Source organism: Mercenaria mercenaria, chromosome 6, assembly GCF_021730395.1.
Source record: "Mercenaria mercenaria strain notata chromosome 6, MADL_Memer_1, whole genome shotgun sequence".
Classification (NCBI taxonomy): Eukaryota; Metazoa; Mollusca; class Bivalvia; order Venerida; family Veneridae; genus Mercenaria; species Mercenaria mercenaria.
Window position 1 is genome coordinate 19,118,978 of NC_069366.1, and position 18,672 is coordinate 19,137,649.

Consider the following 18,672-nt stretch of genomic DNA (forward strand, 5'->3'; position numbering starts at 1 on the left):
GTTTTTTAGCCCAGCATTCTGTTTGTAAGCTTTTATCTCATTACTCCAAATATAAATAGAGTTTAACTTCACACACTGGTGTATATGCAATGTTTCTTAATTTTGCTCTCTCCAGGAAGTTATGTCTCTTCCTGTATGTGGATTGATACTTTCGTTTAAGTTATGTTTGACCCCAAATTTACGATCGTTGTTGTCCTCCGGCAGCTCTAGTATAGCTATAATATATAATATTATTTTAATCTTCATTCATTGGATTGTAACATCGCCACATGGCATACACTCTCTTGGAGCTGAATAACTTCAAACATTCATATTCCACTTTAATGTTCTCTTTGTCGGGTATCTATTCATCTAACGTTTTCATAGAAAGAGGAATTCACGTAATGTGTATGTTCTTATTTTTGTAAAATCTGGAAAAACTATTTACTATTAAATGCTATGCAACCATAAAGTTGCTGTTGTGGTAAAATAATTTTGATTAATAAAAGATTAAAATTACTAAGTGCTGATTAAACGCTGTATGTTTGCCAACACAATGTAATGTAAATTATGGTGCACTGTCATTGACAATTATTGTTTACCAGGAGTTGATTCAGAATGCCGAGGACGCAGGCGCAAGAGAGGTCAAGATCCTGCACGATAACAGAAGAATTAATCACACGTCGAACGAAAACGCAAATGAAGGAAGCGAAGCCAACTCTGTATATACGAAATTCTTCAAGGTACGGATCTATGTAGAAAAAAGTCCCATTCAGTAGTCATTACACAGATCTGCTTACATATATCCAAGGGCGGCCGCCAACAAAAGAATTTGAATGAAGGTCGGATAAAGTAAGACTAAATACTTCATGTAATAACCGTCCCTGTACTTAAGCTTCTACTATGTCAAATGCAAAAATAATTGCTTAAGCATTCTGCCTGTGTGTATATTACTTAACAGATAATGTATCTCATTTAGTGATTTGTCATTGAATAAAACTATTATTTGGAGTTAAGATGCGAAGGAATCAGATCTACATCATGAAGGCGCAACCCGTTTGATATTATAATACATATTTGAACGACAAAAATGCTTTTATTAAAGAGCAAATCACTAAATGAGACATATTATTTCGATTCTAACACGTTATTATAGATTATTGCCTACATCTTTGAAGATATTTGCAAAATTTTACCATTTTGATGTGTTTTTTTCCAACGCGCCGCTGTAACGCTTGACGCTATGACGTCATAACTGTGTGTATTGCATAATAACGTACAGATTCATTCTACTTTATTTAGTAGGGAAAGAAAGCGAACAGCATTAGAATATTATATATATGACCACTATAGTGCGATCGATTCGTAACAAGAAATGCCAAAATACTTCAGAAAATGGGAAAAGCACCAAATTTGGCACAGATCAATATCAAAGGAAAGACACTTTTTTTACATGGGACCCAATTGGTATCTTTCAAAATGGCCGATACGACGGCCATTTTTAAAAATGGCCACCAAAACCTGATATTAACTGTGAGGGATTCTAATAAAAGCTCATTGTATTTACATTCGTTCCCAAACTGCACTGAAATATTAATATAAATGATACGATGATTTTTTTTTTATTAAAACAGAAATACAACCATAAAACCTCAGTTTTGTATTATAAAAACAAAATCTTTGTCATTTTCTCATATTTTATTTTTTTATCTAATATTACTTTATGTAGTTTGTACTATATTACTGGTTTTTATCCACTACAAAATATTAGAAGATTGTTGTTATTCCCTTACCAATGTTTAGCCGGAGGGGGCTTATGCGTTGACCCCCCATATGCCTGTCAGCCCGTAAGTCATACAAAGTGGGATACTGCGATAGCTTTAAAAGTACAAATTTAATTTTTCATGAAACATAGTACATATATGGATGGCAATGTGGAGAACGCCAAAATTATTTAAATTTGTTGTTACGGCAACTAATGTGGTTGCTATGGCAACAACTAGTCCAATGATTTGACAAAAAGTGTCATCCTGCGATTTTTTAAAGTAAGGGAGATGTTTAACTTTAGAAGAACAAATTTTAAGGATTTCTTCATGAAGCCTGGTTTATAGATCGGAAATAATTTGGAGAATATGCAGGTCCTTTAGCTTAGTTTCTATGCAAAAATTTGAATTTGCCTTCATGGTCTAACTTGGAAAACACATTATTCTGTGATATATACAACTCAACAAAGTGACAAAAGTACATGTATCAGTACACACTAGCACAAGATGGTAGACAACATGAGTAAACCTGCTGTGTAGAGAATTTTAGCACTTGACATTGCATCTTCCTCAACAGACTTTGTATAGTTTGCACATGTAATTGAGAAGCTATTGAGGCAAGAATATCAGAAAGGTTCTAATCTGTCAAAATACCTCTGGTCAGCCTCATTCCTCTTGACTTAACATCACAGGAAATGCCTATTTCACAGTTGGCCTGCGATGCGTCCGTGGAACCCGTAGACTACCCGTATCCTCCTTTCCGTGCGCCTTCCGTGCAGAGGCAGGAGCGGCAGTGTGATTTCCGTATGGATTCATGGGCTCCGCAGCCTCTACAATTCTGTTTAGCAAAAAGTTATACAATAAATTTGAAAAAAAGTCGTAAGCCCATAGCCCATAGACATGTCGTAGATAGCATTGCACAATCCTTGCACGGGCATCTTTAGGAGACTGCGCGTTGATTCTGATTGATCCTTCGCAAGACCCTCGCATACCTGCCGCAAGGTTGCCGCTCGCCGCCAGTGCATTACCTTTGAAATCGCACGGCTATTGATCAATTAATGCGCGACAACCCTACAGCGGACGTACCATTGCCGTGTAGAGGCCTTGATATGAGCAAAATATTTTTCAGTTGGTCGTATGATTTCCATGAGAAAGCTTGCAGGGACTTCACGGTAACCGTACGTTACACGTTTTCCTTATAAACTCCGCATAGCGTCCGTACGGATTTCACCTGGCCTTCCTCCGATAGTCTGTACAAAAATGTCTTGTTTGGTTTTCCGTAGGTTCATGTACAATACTGAGCTTAATCCGAAATTGTGAAATAAGAGTCAGCATCGATATTCAGACGTCAAAAAACAACGACGTCGAGTCATGTTTTGAAAATTAAAGCTCTCCTATAATATGGATCGACGTATTCTAAGTTCATTGTCCCTATTCACCAATACCACAGCAGTCTGAAAACTGTACATGTAGTTTAAGTATTTATATTCAGTATGTCCTTACTTATCATATTTTTTAATTTCTGCAAAAATGACCAAATAAAGATATTACTGCACATTACTACACATTTCTTCGTATTTTGAGCACCCTCGTAGAACTGATAGATTCTGCTTCTAACTTAGTGACTGTACATACATTAACTGCTAATGGCATGAAACTGTGAAGTTCGATCCCTAGCCATGTGATACCAAAGAAGTATAAAATGGTGCCAATAGTTTCCTCACATGGCGCTAAGCATTTAGAAGATAGTGCTAGGACTGGTCAGCCCGATGTCAGTATAATGTGACTTGGTGGGGTATCATGTCACATATCTACGGCATGATATTCTGGTGAAATAGCACCATTTAGCTGGGCATTGTGCCCACTTCTACGAGCGGACGGTCCCATTTATATGACTGGAAACTTGTTGACCCGAGCACACACACACACACACACACACGCAGACACAAGCACGCACGCAATATGCTTTAACTTGACAAAAACAAATTATAGCAGGAACATACAAATGTAAATTTGATTTGCCTGATGAAATGGCAATGACTTTTTTCCCAAAGAAACATTGTCTAACAATGGAATGTCAATATGTCCTAAGTAGCAGTCACATGCTCTGTCGAACATTATGTAATAGTTTAGCTCAGTTTTATCAATTCTGCAAGTTGCAAACAAAATTTGGAGTCGCGAAAACTAATGACAAAGTGAAACACAAGTGAAACACATGTCATTTATTCTCTAATACACTATATTTTACATAGTTTTTAATTGTTGTAAAGTTCTACGCGGGACTGTTACCAGTTCAAGTATCCTTCATAGGCCAGCTACCATTTTTTACGTAATTCTGGAACACATAAATGCATTCTGATTGTTTTCTTCATAAAAGCTAATTTGTATCGAGGGGAGACAACTTTTTTATTTTTGTTGGAAGTAAAGTATTCATAAAACGGAAAACGTTTGTATTTATTCAAACAGGCGATTATCATAAATTATAGTGATTACTCTAACTGTTTATCTAAGTGTTACAGGTAATATTAGTATTTCTTAAAATTATATAATGTATGGCAGCAATCTTGGATTTTTCGGTCAAATTGGATTTTTGGAGTGGTTCTCGTGCTCATTTTTCCTGTTTTGCCCTAAAGTAGTTATGTTCCAAGTACTTTTCCCATTTTCTGAAGTATTTTTTCACGATTTTACTGGACTAATATGTTACATCGATGCTCTTATGTTGCTGTATAGAGTCAGCTTTACATGAACATAAACTAGACCTTAACTATGGTGGCTGAGTTATGCCGTTTCGTGTTTTCGAGTTGGCGGGGCAAAAACGAAAACGCGAGAACACGACGTTTACAGGGCGCCGACACGACATATTTATTTGTCGAGTTTTTATGGGGACTGATTGTGTAAAGCCTTAAAGGTGTGGGTCAGAACCTTGTACTGCACCCTGTATTTCACCGGCAACCAATAGAGCTCCTTCAGAACCGGTGTTATATCATTGCAACAGGGCGCCTTAGTGATGACGGGAGCTGCCGTGTTCTGGAGATATTGCAACTTGTTGAGTGTGCTGTTTGGAATACCACTTAACAAGGCATTACAGTAGTCTAACCGTGAAGTTATTAGGCTGTTGATAAGGGTCTTTGTGGCATCACTGGTAAGATACCGTCTGATGTGACCTATTCTGCGTAGTTGTGCATATCCAGCCCGGCACACAGAGTTGACTTGTTGTTCCATATCCATACTCTTGTCAAATATTGCACCAAGATTCCCAACATATTTTGTGGACTTTATCACAGAGTCACCGACCTTCACAGAGACGTCATCAATGTACTTGGAGTTACTCTTTGATGTGAATAGCATTACCTCTGTTTTATGAGCATTGAGCATGTTGCAATGCATCCACGAGACAATTTCAGCCAGACAGCTCTCAATGCGGCGCAAAGCCTCACTTCTAGCCACAGCCTCTATCATTTTAAATGATAGGTATAACTGACAGTCATCGGCGTAGAAATGGTGAAGAAGTCCATGACGTCTGCCTATGGCACCCACGGGTTTATTGTACATGATATAGTTCTTTGGACCAAGCACTGATCCCTGGGGCACACTGTATTTCATCAACATAGGCGTCGACAACTCACCATCAACACACACAGTTTGATAGCGGTCACTAAGATATGATGACAGAATTTTGGTCGAGAGATGTGAGGATGTCATTCTGTACATTTATCAAAGCCGATTCAGTTAAATGAAACTTTCTGTAAGCAGGCTGCAGTCCCTCATGTAGCTTATTTTCACTCAAGTGACGCCCAAGACGTGCATCTGCTACCTTTTCTAAGATTTTTGAAATGAAAGGGAGGTTAGACACAGGCCTGTAGTTTTTTAAAAAGGTTTGGTTCAAGACCTGGTTTCTTAAGCAGGGGTCTTATCCTAAACTCTTTTTGGTACATGGCCTAATTGCATTGCTGTATTAATGATGTTTGTTATCAACGACAAGACATTTTTTCAAAAGCCATATTGGTAAAGGGTCAAGTTCACAGGATTTGTTTGGAGATTTTTGTATGATTTGTTTTACCTCATCTTTCGTTGCAGGAGCCAAATCAATAAGACAGATTTCTACTTCCTGGTGTTCTGAACAATGCAAGTCTACTGAATCACAATCAGTTTGGCTATGCGAAATAATATCATTCCTAATGGTTTTAGTTTTCTCGATGAAAAAGTCACTAAACTTTTTCGCAAGTTCCTTTGATGATGAGTTAGAGGGACGGGAAGCATCAAGGCTGTCTCCTAGTAGATTTTTGGTTATCTTGGCCAAACTTTTGTGGTCAGTGCTTCACGACTTCGCCTTATCAGAGAAGTAGTTGGTTCGAGCCTGAATTAGGAGTTTATTAGGAGTTTATTCATTTGTCCCTATAAAGTTGATGGTCGATTTTAGTTTAGATTTACGCCATTTCTGCTCAAGCTTGCGTTTTAAGTGTTTAGCCTCATGAAGTTCGTCTGTAAACCATGGACAGCTAGGTTGAAGAACGATAAGTTTTGTGCGTATGGGAGCAAGCTTATCTATCTGTAAGGATAATCCTTCTGAATATGCATTTACTAGCTGATCCACGTCTGTGCCTTCTGGAAACGTATTTAGTGCAAGGGACGCTGATATGTCTTGTTTGAAAGAACTTACGTCAGTAGAGCGTAATTTCCGAAAAGAAACTGGCTTCCGTATCGGAGCTGGTTTTGTGGCACAGGCGTTCAAGTGAATTGCATAATCATCCTGTTACAGATTACCAGTATTGTCACAAAGACCTGGGTCGATGACCTCGACACATGATATTATATTGTTATCGTTCCTGGTTATTACAACATCTAATGTATGACCGCGGGTATGGGTTGGTCCGTTCACATGTTGATGCATACCACATGACTGAAGTACACTTTTAAATCTGACAGCATCTCGGTCTGATAGAATATTGAGATGGAAATGCATGTCTCCCACAATGATGATGTTTTTATAAACTGTCGCATACCTGCCCAGGAAAGTAGGCCATTCTTCCTCTAGAAACACTCTAGTCTTTAAACCGTTTTGTTTTGTTGGTGGTGGTCTATATATTACTGCCACTCGTGCAGAAAATCCATTGATACTCAAATTGCAATATATGTATTCAAAGTGTTTAAAATCTTTGTCACGACTAGACGAACAACATGAAGAGAAAATGCAGATTTATATATGACAACCACACCCCCTCCCTCCACGGCTGCCGCTGCACCGTGCAACATTTTTAATTGAATATCCCTTCAATACAATTATGTCAAAACACTTTCTTACTAGAATAACAAGAACATTTTTTGTTAATGACCAAATCTGCTAAGCCTGGGTTTTTGACAGTTTATTTTTTTTTAATTTGACAACTCTACTCAGTATTACAGCGAAGATATTGCTAGAACGAAAGTGGCGGGTTAGCTAATATATACACATATGGAGGATATCAACATTATTATGAAATTGCAGGACAAATATTTGGTATACCTGATACTAATTCCACCCCACGACAATACAGAATTACAATCAATTCACTGTATGTGTACCCAGCGAAGAATGCTGTGATAAGGTTGTGCTCTGTCATACGTTTAATATTTTATAAGAACAATATCATAATAATAAAATCAAAACTTACTGACGAGGAAACTAATTTGAATAAGTTAATATTCATTGAGGCCCACGCATATACGTAATTATTTTTCTAATTGCACAGGCTTGGGTCCAGGGCCGGGAACGATGGCCGTGCCCCCCCCCCCCCCCCCCCCCCCCCCCCCACCAATTGGCCGGTTGAGAAGTGACCTGTACATATTAAAATTGCACCCGACCAACTATTGTGGCAAAAGAATAATATCTTCACACAATTTAGACCCCAAAATGCACCAGAGGTCACCATTTCATTCCTATATTTCAAAAATGTCCGTGGGGATACCCTCTGACCCTCTTAATAGGAGGGCATGTCCCTCTCACGTATTTCAAATTTTGGACAAAAATGCAGCAGGAACCACCATTTCATACCTTTATTTCAAAATGACAAGGGAGAGACTCTGTGACTCCACTGTCAGGAGGGGGTTATCCCCGTACCTCAAAATTTGGACTCAAAAATGGAACAGAGGCCACTATTTTATACATATATTTCAAAGATTTCCAGGCGGACACGCCCTGACCAATCTAACATAAGGGGTTGCCCCTTTTCCTACCTAACCACACTCGGCTCGCCGATACCGCCTTTATTCTTTAACCGTTTTCGCTCCCCGCACCCCAGTGAAATATTTCTGGAACCGGGTGTGTTATACATACACTTCGTATTCTTAAAACGATAACTGACATCTGACAGATTATTGTACTGTTTTATAATCTCAGATTTCCTAATGCAGCTTAAGTGAATATAAATACATATTGAATTGACGGTTTGTTCGAATAGAAAGAAAAATGCTTCTAAAACCCTTTGCCAACTCTATAATTTATAAGAGATGTCTGAATAGTATTTGTCGTGTTTTCATGTTGTCCTGTCGGCGGGGCGAAAACACGGTAACACGAAAACTCGACAAATAATGAATTCGTCGTGTTTTTGTGTTGGCGGGGAGAAAACACAAAAACTCGACACATATGGTATGTTTGTCGTGTTTTCGTGTCGGCGTGGCAAAAACACGAAATCACGACAAAAAGGGCGCCAACACGACATATTTATACCTCCAACACGAAAACTCGACAGATAAATTTGTCGTGTCGGCGCCCACTAAACGACGGGTTTTCGCGTAAAATGTGTCGTGTGTTCGTGTTTTCGCCCCGCCGACAAGACAACATGAAAACGACAAGAAAACAATATCCTTCTTGTCACTAAGTAACAAACGAAAATCATTTGAAGATACAAATAAGATTTTGCCTCACCAGATTTTACTAGAAATAGGGAACTGTTATAATAAATGTATTACAGTTGTCTTAGACTAGCTACACAGAGAGAAAAAGTATTAGTGGTCTCTATCAGAGAAGGGTGGATATAGATATATTACTTAACGCATAGGCACAGACAACCACTGACATTGAAAATAATTCAAATTTGAAAAAATATATCAAATATCTAAAAGAAAATGATATAAAAATCAGTGATGGCGTCATGTTGAATGTAACAGGTTTGAACCAGTGATACGTGGTAAAATGCTACACGGGACCAAAGCGACACTGTATATACATTTCAGAAGCATAAGTATGTTTTACTAATTATACAAGTAAAAAAAAATGAGGTACTTTAACGTATCTCGTCGGTCCGCAGCATTAACATATTTTCAATTTCTTTGTAAAGGGTCCATCACTCTGTGTGTATAATGATGCAGTTTTCACTGAGAACGACTGGGAAGGTATACAGATGATATATAGCAGCGTGAAAGAAGAAGATCCGCTCAAAGTTGGAAGGTTTGGACTCGGATTCAAGTCGGTTTTCCACATTACAGGTAATGCTTTTGACTTTTAACTACTGTTTTGAAAAATAAACAACACTAGTTTGGATTCACGGAGTATTCATTCATATAGCTAACTGCATTTCGGCGTTTACTTCCTCCTATATTACCCTACTATAAAATCTCATACTTTTCAAATTCCTAAATTTCAAATTACATTTTTACAAAAAATACTGTATAAAGGCCAAGTGCTATCCGCCTTTCAACTTTTACTGCCTCATGTCTATCTCCTTTTATCTCAGCTGAACTATTGATGAATAATCCAGCATCAAGTAGTCCAGTCGTCCATCGTCCTACAAAAACAGTTTTACTTAAACTAGGCTTCAGATCTAGGCCAAACTTGGTCAGTGTTATCTTGAAGTTTATTCTAATAATAACGAATGTTCGGGCTGTCACAGCCAAATATAGAGAGATAAAACGTTTAAATAATTTTATTTCAAAGAACTTCTTAATGTTTGTTAACCAGATTTAGTCAGAAGCGGGGTCAGATGTCAAGGTCCTCTTCAGGTGAGTGAAATAAGCCCATTCGGACTTCTTGTGTATGCATAATTTTAGCTTGACAATATGAAGTACATGTATATTGAGAGCTATCCTACTTGCCCCGGCATCAGCGTCAGCGGCGTCCATTCACGTCAACACTTTGGTTTAAAGTTTTGATGGGCTTTCTCTTCTTTCTCTTTATCTCTTTAATTACTTGATGGATTTGATTCAAACTTAAAATAGATATTTCTCATCATCATCTTATCTATATCATCTGCCACAAGGTCCATAAGTTTCATTTCATGAATAAAATCCAGTTTTTACTTAGAATTTCAGGTTAAAGTTGTAGTGCACTTTATCTCTATCTAAGTTATTATGTCTCCCACCACACAGAGGTGTGGGAGACATATTTATTTAAACCAGTCTGTGTTTGACCATAAGACCTCGGCCAAGATCGATAACTAGCCAAATCGGTCCAGGCATTTTGGAGTTACGGCCCTTGAATTATCAAAAAATCGGCCTTTTTATTCTTGTCCGCACTCTTAGTCAAACATTTCTCATCCGATCTTCACCAAACTTAAACAAAATGTGTTTGACCATGAGACCCCGGCCAGGTTTGATAACTAGCCAAATCGGTCCAGGCATGTTGGAGTTACGGCCCTTGAATTACCGAAAAATCCGCCTTTTTACAATTGTCCGCACTCTAAATTTCTAATCCGATCTTCACCAAACTTGAACAAAATGTGTTTTGCTATAAGACCTTAGCCAAGTTCGATAACTAGCCAAATCCGCCCAGGCACTTCTGATTTATGGCCCTTGAATTACTGATTGGATCCACTCATCCAGACCATCTAATTGGATCAACTCGTCTAAACCATCTAGAGAAACTAGACATTTTTCATAGCGGCAGTTGTGGGAGACATTCGTTTTTCTCAAAAGCATCTCTAGTTACTAAATGGATTTGATATAAACTTAAAATATATGTTCAAAACCATCACTTACATCATATTACACAAAATCCATAACTCTGGCACCAATTTTTCATTAAGTATGTCCCCTTTTTACTTAGAATTTTAGATTAATTTTGATATATTTTACTATATCTCTGATATAACAAGAGGAATTTAATTCAAATTTAAAACAGTTGTAGCACATCATATGACACAAGGGCAATGACTTTAGCATCATTATTTCCTGAATCATGCCCATTTCTACTTATGAATTCAGGTAGATTTTGGTGCACTTTCACTTTATCGTTTTTATTACTTCATGAATTTGTATCAAACTTTATATATAAACTTTAAATCTTCCACATTGTCGTCCTTATCATATGACACAAATGGCACAAATATTTAGTGACTTATGACCCCTTTTTATTTAGAATTTCAGTTTAATTTAGATGCTGTTACACTATTTCTTTGTTGTTACTAAATGGATTTTATTCAAACTTAAAATGGTTATTCCGCATGGTCACCCACATAATATGTCATAATGTCCATGATGTTGGCACAAAAAGGCTATGAGTTATGCCCCCTTTTTTACTTGAATTGCAGGTCCATGTTATGATTCACTTCTGTTCCCGGTCTTTCTACAGTAAGAAATGATTTGTAATAATTTAATTTAAGACTTAGTGGTGAAATTTGATAAAAAAAGACATCTTATCATTTGTGATAGAATTACGGAAAAATATCAAAAAGTTAAGCTGAAAGTGGATTTGTTCTTGGCATTTCTGTTTCGTAAGAATGTTATTTTGTAATTGATGACATTTTAAACAGATGAAACTTATTCAAGGGGAGACACGAGCGAGTAAGAGCTGAAAGTGTATTTGTCTTCGACCTTTCTGTACTAAGGATGGTTTTGTTAGACTGAATTTTTGTAAATTGCGAAATCTAAACAATATAAATTTTCATAACTATGCATAAATCAAGCGGAAGCTGAGAGGACAAACGAGTTGAAAGGGGGTTAGTCCTCGGTCATTTAATAGTAAAAATTGTTTTGTGAAAATGTAATTTTGAAAGTGGTGAAATGCGAAAAGTCTTCAATTCTGTTAAGGTGAGGATCCAAGAGAATGGAATGAGAATTGAAAGCTGATTGTCCCCGGCCTTTCAGTATTAACAACTGTTTTGTAAGAATGTAATTAGTCACCTAATCTATCAAGGGATTCTAATATTACTTGGCACGAATGCTCCATGACGACTTGCCATGCGCAATATCAGGACCTCATGCTTAAAGATGAAGGTCAAATGTCAACAGTGTTTTTTCCCCTTTCCAGTCCATAATAAGACGATGTTTCATGCAAAACTTTCAAACAACTAATTTTAAGGTCGAGGTCAGACGTGGAGGTCAAAATTACGTATAGGACTTCCAGGGTCTGTTTCTGGTTCTATCTAGAACTCTACCATCCATTGATGCATTACAATACAACTTACAAGTGTACCAAGAATCGAAGCAAAACCAAACATCAACTCAGAGGTCAAGGTTACACTTGAATGTCAAATTTCAATAGTGTTTATTTTCTGTCCAAACCATAACTCTGTTATCCTTTATTGACACAAATGTATCACATAATGAAATGACATGTCATATGAAACAAACTGACATCTAGCTAAAAATTCAAGCTAGCACTTAGATGTCAATTGACAATAGTTTGTTTTTGTCCGGGCCATAAGTCTGTCATCCATCAAGGGATTTTAATATTACTTGCTTAAAATGTTTCCAGTAATAAGAGGATTTGTCTTAAGCAAAACTCAGATTCCTAACTTAAAGAACAAGGTCTCACTTAGAAGTCAAAATTCGGTAGGCTCTTTACCTGTATAGTTCGTAACCCTGCCATTCGTCAAGGTATTTCCATATATTTTGGCAAAAATGTTCCCAATAAAGAATAAACTTGCCACGTACATAACTCAGACCCCTTGCACAGAGATCAATGTTTCACTCGGAGGTGAATGGTCAATAGGTTTCTTTTTTCACATGTCCGGTCCATAACTCTGTCATCCATTAAGTGATTTATATATTATTTTGCGTAATTGTTCCCAATATTGAAGCAAGCTGTCATAAGTAAGACTAAGACTCCATGCGCATAGGTCAAGGCCACACTTGAAGGCCAAAGATCCAATGTGAACTGACATCCATCAAACGATTACTTGGCATAAGTGATTTCCAGAATGAAAATTGTGATGCACAACATCCGGAACCATTGCTCAAATGTCAACATCGATATTTTCTTGTCCAGACTGTAAAATAATTGAGGTCACTTTTAATATCCTGTCTGTTGCTATCTGGACTCAATTTTGTCATATTTTCTGCTCTCCTAGGATCATGGAGTTCATTCAATATTTATGGATAATAGATTTACACTTAAGCTGATGCTAGGGGGCGTGAGTGGTGTTGCACTATCTATTGCCGCATGACAGACTCAATCCAACCAAATCTACTGTTGTGTTTGCATGATTGCATTCTATGCTACCAAAAGATATTAAAATGTTATTAGTTATCATATCAACAGTCGTTAATTGCTCTGCTGCGGCTGTAAAATGTCTCCCCGTACTTGGACTAAATGTTGTTCTATTTACTGCCCCTTTGGGATCATGTTTTCTATTCAGCGTGTTAGTTTAAAAGAGTTCTGATGTTGCTTGGACATGATGGTGTTGCACTTTTCATTCTTTCCTATGAACAGACTAACTCACATCGAGTCGGTTATTATATGTTCTTGATTGAGTTCTGTGCTGCCAAAAGATATTCTTGTAGAATTTATTAACTATCACAATAGCAATATTTGAGTAGCATGGTGGCTTTAAAAAGTCTCCCCATACTTGGACAAAGTCCGTTGTATTTTTGCTTTGTTGCGTTCTATGCTACCAATAGATCTTCTCGTTCATTTTATTTTTTTATCTATACACGAATATTTAAATAACTTTGTATACATTTTCAACATTAAAAGCTTATGTACTTAAGATCCATTTAAAAGAATGTTGGTGTATTTTCATCTTTCCTTTTTCTCTTCCCGTCACACCAATTTAAGAATTGAGTTATAAAAGTATATTGTTATATCATTAGATGTTATAACAACAACTGTAGATTGTATATGCAAAGTTAAATCCAAACACTGTGCGTTGCACATTATTGTATATATTATTATTATAATTATATTATTATTATTATTATACCAGATTTATATAGCGCCCTTTTCATGATCAATTTCACGTTCAAAGGCGCTTTACATAGTTCAAATGCAGCCACACAGGGCGCATAATTCATCCTCTACTAGTACAGACACAGAGCGATCTGACCAGAGGGACAGAGTGAGACAAAGCCCCCACAACAGAGAGATCAGAAATCAGATACAGGCTTGTCCGGCTAACTTAGCCTAGCTCGTTTCGAATAGACAGCCTGGTTCTTTTCAACGTGCCCAGTGGATTGCCTGGGTTCCTGAGCAGTACACCTCTAGTCGGGCGGAAACACTGAAAAGCGTTTCTGAAAATTTCCGAGTAGCTGCCGGGGATCGAACCCCCAACCTCAGGTTTGGAAGGCCAGTGTGCAAACATCTGAGTTATCCGTCCACCCGTATATACATCATTGACAGGTTCATACTGCAGTTGATTAAAGTCATCTTCCAGAAGGGCACTCTGTATTGCATGTCAATACTTCATTCACTTTTTTGTAAGTGATAAAATCTAAAATAAATATGATATTTAATCAAGAGGAAGAGACCAGGTGATTGTAAAAAAACATAAGGGAAAGATAAAGGAAAGTGAGAGCTAAAAGGTTTTTTTCTCCGGCCTTTCTGAAGTAAGAATTGTTTTATAAGAATGATATTGAAGAATATGAAATTTTGTCATCGGTCATAATGTAAGTGGAAGGTAGAAGAGAGACAGGGATAAAACGGGACTTTTATTCTATCAGATTGTGATTACGAATTGAAATGTAAGAATGAAATTTAGTACGTTTGAAGTTGAAAAATGTGAAATTTTATCACTGATCACAGAATAAGGGAAGATAGGTGAGACGTAAAAGAGGGTTAAATCTAGGAATTGTAAAGGTAAGAACTGTTCTGTAAGAAATTTAATGTAACTGTGTAAGTGATGATATTTAAAAAATAAGAAATTAATTATCAGTCACAAAACAGAGGGGTAAATAGAAGTAATGAAATTTGAAAAAGATTAGATTTTAAATTTTAACTATTTGCAAGAAATTGTTCGAGTTCTGCGGAACTCGACAGACAGAAAGTATAAGAGAGGTGGGGGTTGGGGAGGGAAGAAAGATGTGTATGTCAGCGGTACCTTTTCTGTAAGTGTAACACAGTGTATGTAATTGTTACAGGTAGCTTTAAAAATTACAATTCGAGCAGTATGGGACATATATTGTAAGTTACTCTCACATGTTTTGGGGTTTCTGGCACACTGGACTGAAAATGGGCTGTATCATTTTTATTACTCTGCCATGTTTTTCTTGCGAACGGACGTATTATGACCCGGTAGGCGGTGCACTTGTTATCAAATAATACACATGAAAAGATAGTTTTATGGAACAGATGGGATTGTAAAATTTCAGACTTCCCTTGCGTCATCAGTGGCGACAGAGTACTCTTGATTGACCCTCAACAACCTACAGAAAAGGTAAATGCTACAATAGACCTGTGCGCTCTAGAAGAATATAGTGAAGAAGGGCTAGATGCGGAAGCGTTTTGGAATGCCTTAGAGAACACATTTGGCCTGTGTAGAAGTACGTTAGGAGAAGATGGTTTTCGGGGAACACTGTTTTGGTTCCCTCTTCGTGAAAAAAAGTCCAATCTATCAGAAACACTGTATAATGAGACAAAGGTAAACAACTTATTTAACTCCTTTAAACTGGAAGCCGCAAATATTTTGCTTTTTCTGAAGAATATCGAACAAATATCATTGCATTTCCGAGACACCGATACACCAATAAAAGACATACTTAAAACAGAAATTGAAGACAGAGATGGTACAGTGAGACAAACCCGAAGTGCGTTTAAAGAACTTATAGAGGACGTGATTTCAACCCCTGAAAGCGCTGATATACATTTAACTTTGCAAATGGTTATACATACGTCATCCGAAGACACAGTTAAAAGTCAAGAATGGCTGGTTGTTAACTACTTTATAAGAGAAAGTGCATCGGAAGGCTTTAGACATTTGATACAAGACAGAAACCTAGGATACAGCCCTTATGTCGGAGTGGCGGCCTTGCTGAATGAAATGGCAGAAGAATTTGAGGGGCATGTGTTCTGTTTTCTGCCGTTGCCGAGAGAAGGTGAAAGGTTGACAGGGTTACCAGTGCACGTGAATGGGTTCTTCGCCCTCAGCCAGAATAGACACCATATGAAATGGTATACTGAAGAACAGGAAGGACAGCACATAGATGACAAGTCTGTTTTGTGGAACAAAGCTCTAATTGAAGAAGCCATCCCAAAAGCATATGAACTGTTAGTATTAGAAGCTATCAAAATTGCAGAGAAGAATTCAAACAAAGAAGCTTTTGTAACAGCGACTTACAATGCGATGCCAGTATGCCAAAACTCGACAAGAAAAACGCACAAGAGATGGATGATGCTCGAAAAGAAGCTTTATGAAAAAATTGAAAAAAGAAACATAGTTTATGCGCCGCAAACAAACGAGTGGATTGCATTAAACAAAGCAATCTTTTCAACGTTTAGGACATTGGCCGGGAATGAAGTTGATACTTCAATGCAGGAGGCCATCACTAAATGCTTGCGTAAAATTTGCCTGAAATTCGCAAAAGTGCCAGACTCATTGTTTGACACAATGCAGATGCATTTTCCATACTTGAAAGACCTAACTCCTTCATCCTTAGTGATTCATTTACATGAACGAAGCCAGTACAGAGAAATGAGCTGTGAAGACAAAATACAAATTTTGACCTATTTGCTACTAGGGGAAGGCAATTTAGCGAATATTAGAAACCTAGAGCTTTTACCTTTGGCCTCTAACCGTTGGACTGTATTCAATAAAACAAGTGATCCCGTGTACCTGTGTACAGATGAAGCTGCGAAGATGTTTCCTGGCTTGGAGGACAAACTTGTGATGGAATCAAGAAAGCTTGGAGCGCCACTGTCGAACAGCATTGAAATTATTTGCAAATCAGGTAATTATTATTCTTAAATTTTTTTGCCAGTTGATTTCAAGTTTGCACATCGCTTTAGTATATTTTTATTGATGTTCCTCATATAATGTTCATGGACAGCTCATGACCCCTACTGATTTTTATGTCAGTGGATCTAAGTGTTAGGCCACAATGACCGTTTGCGCATCATTACACTCAAGTCAGGCATACAGGCATTGCATCACCCGCATTAAATTTAAGGTCAGTCTGTCAAAGGTCAATGTCACAGTGACTTTTAACACAACGACGTCTCTACTTAATATATTAAAAACTCCCCAAACGTTGCAGGTATATTGCCTATGCGCGGTCTAATGCGTTACTTTGGTCATAGTTATGAAACACATTGGCTTACAATCCTCAATCTGGTAGGGACGATGCTTATAGGTAGTGAATCGCTCCTTTTGACTCCATGGTTAGTTTGTCTAAGGTCAAGGTCAGAGTGACTGTTATATCATAAACCTTTTCCGATCAAATTCATGAGAACCCCAATGACGTAGGATATTTTAGATGACATGCACAATACGCATAGTTGGTAGATGCCTCTTATTGATTTTGAGGGCATAGAATTAATGGTAAATGTAACACTCACTGTTAGTACCGATACCGTTTCCTCTGAATTTCTTTTTAGACAAATTGACCTGTGACCCTAAACTTTCTAGGCACATTGTAAATAAGAGGTAGATGAACCCGTTGGAGTAATTTTGCAAGCACTAAATGTGAAGTCAGTGTGTCTTATATGGAGATTGTAAATTTAAAACAACATTTATCGTGATTAAATTGGAGGTCTCTTTATCAAAAGACATACTAGACACTTCCATGCGTAGTGATCAGAATCAAGGTATTATGTGATGATGCGGGTTATTCAGTAGTCTTTTTGTAATTAAGAATCTGCTTCCAAATATCTTAAGCTATAATTCCCAGGTGTGATAAGCACATTGCTTCTGGCGTATTATGCTTTACACTGTGGTGTTTTTGCTATTACTCCCTCCTAAATTTGAAATAGATATAATACTATTACGTCTCCCCGAATTCACATTGGCTTTTGTCCGTCAGGCGATCAGTTTGACGAAGTCATATTTGCTCTGTATCTTTACATATCTTTAATCAATACTTCAAAATAACTACAGTAATAACTACTACTATTACTCACCGTGTTTCTATAATGAGACTACATGCAGACTCAAAGTTACGCTATGTTCATGCAAGGTAAAGGTTATACGATTTAATCAAAGGGTAGGATGTGATGCCATGACATCTCCATATTATTTAGACCAGTAAATGGTTTGAATATTTAGGGTAAGATATTAGTCATAATGAGAAGTTGTGCTGAACACGATTTTCCACGATGCTTGTTCAAGATATTACGATGTATAGTGCTTATTTGTTCTCGAAATGTTTTCTTGCACTTCTTTAAGCATCTTGGATAATGTGATGCTACCTTTAGTCCAGTACGTTAAATATCAAAGTAGAACAGTTAGATCAAATGTGAGACAGATACTATTTCGGCACTGCTCTCAATACTAATTATATCATTGTATTTCATAATTCACATCAAAATGATCGGTCCAACATTTTAAAAATGACCTGTCCATAATTATATTATGTAAAGCATCATGAAAATTACAAATCAGATCTTATCGCATGTATATTTATGTATTTTCGCAGTCTGTATATTTATAAAAAATATTTGGCCGTCAGTCACAACATCCCTGTTGAAACTCCATTTGCTGAAAATTGAATGATAATTGCAATTTAAACACCTGTGATGATAATATTTTTACTAAAATGAGACGGATGGACGAAGAATATTTTGTATCCAAGTAAACTTGAGGAATAA

At 37.2% G+C, this 18,672-nt stretch overlaps 1 protein-coding gene across 1 annotated transcript in view; it reads left to right on the top strand.

Moving 5' to 3' along the window:
* Positions 1-592: 592 nt before the first annotated feature.
* LOC123550634 (sacsin-like) overlaps positions 593-18,672 on the top strand; it is a 31,564-nt gene continuing 13,484 nt past the window's right edge. Inside the window, exons 1-3 of the mRNA XM_053545299.1 lie at positions 593-722; positions 9,059-9,206; positions 15,243-16,817. Of these exons, the coding sequence (XP_053401274.1) occupies positions 9,122-9,206; positions 15,243-16,817 (1,660 nt within the window). The 5' untranslated portion in view covers positions 593-722; positions 9,059-9,121. The remainder of the gene's footprint in view (positions 723-9,058; positions 9,207-15,242; positions 16,818-18,672) is intronic.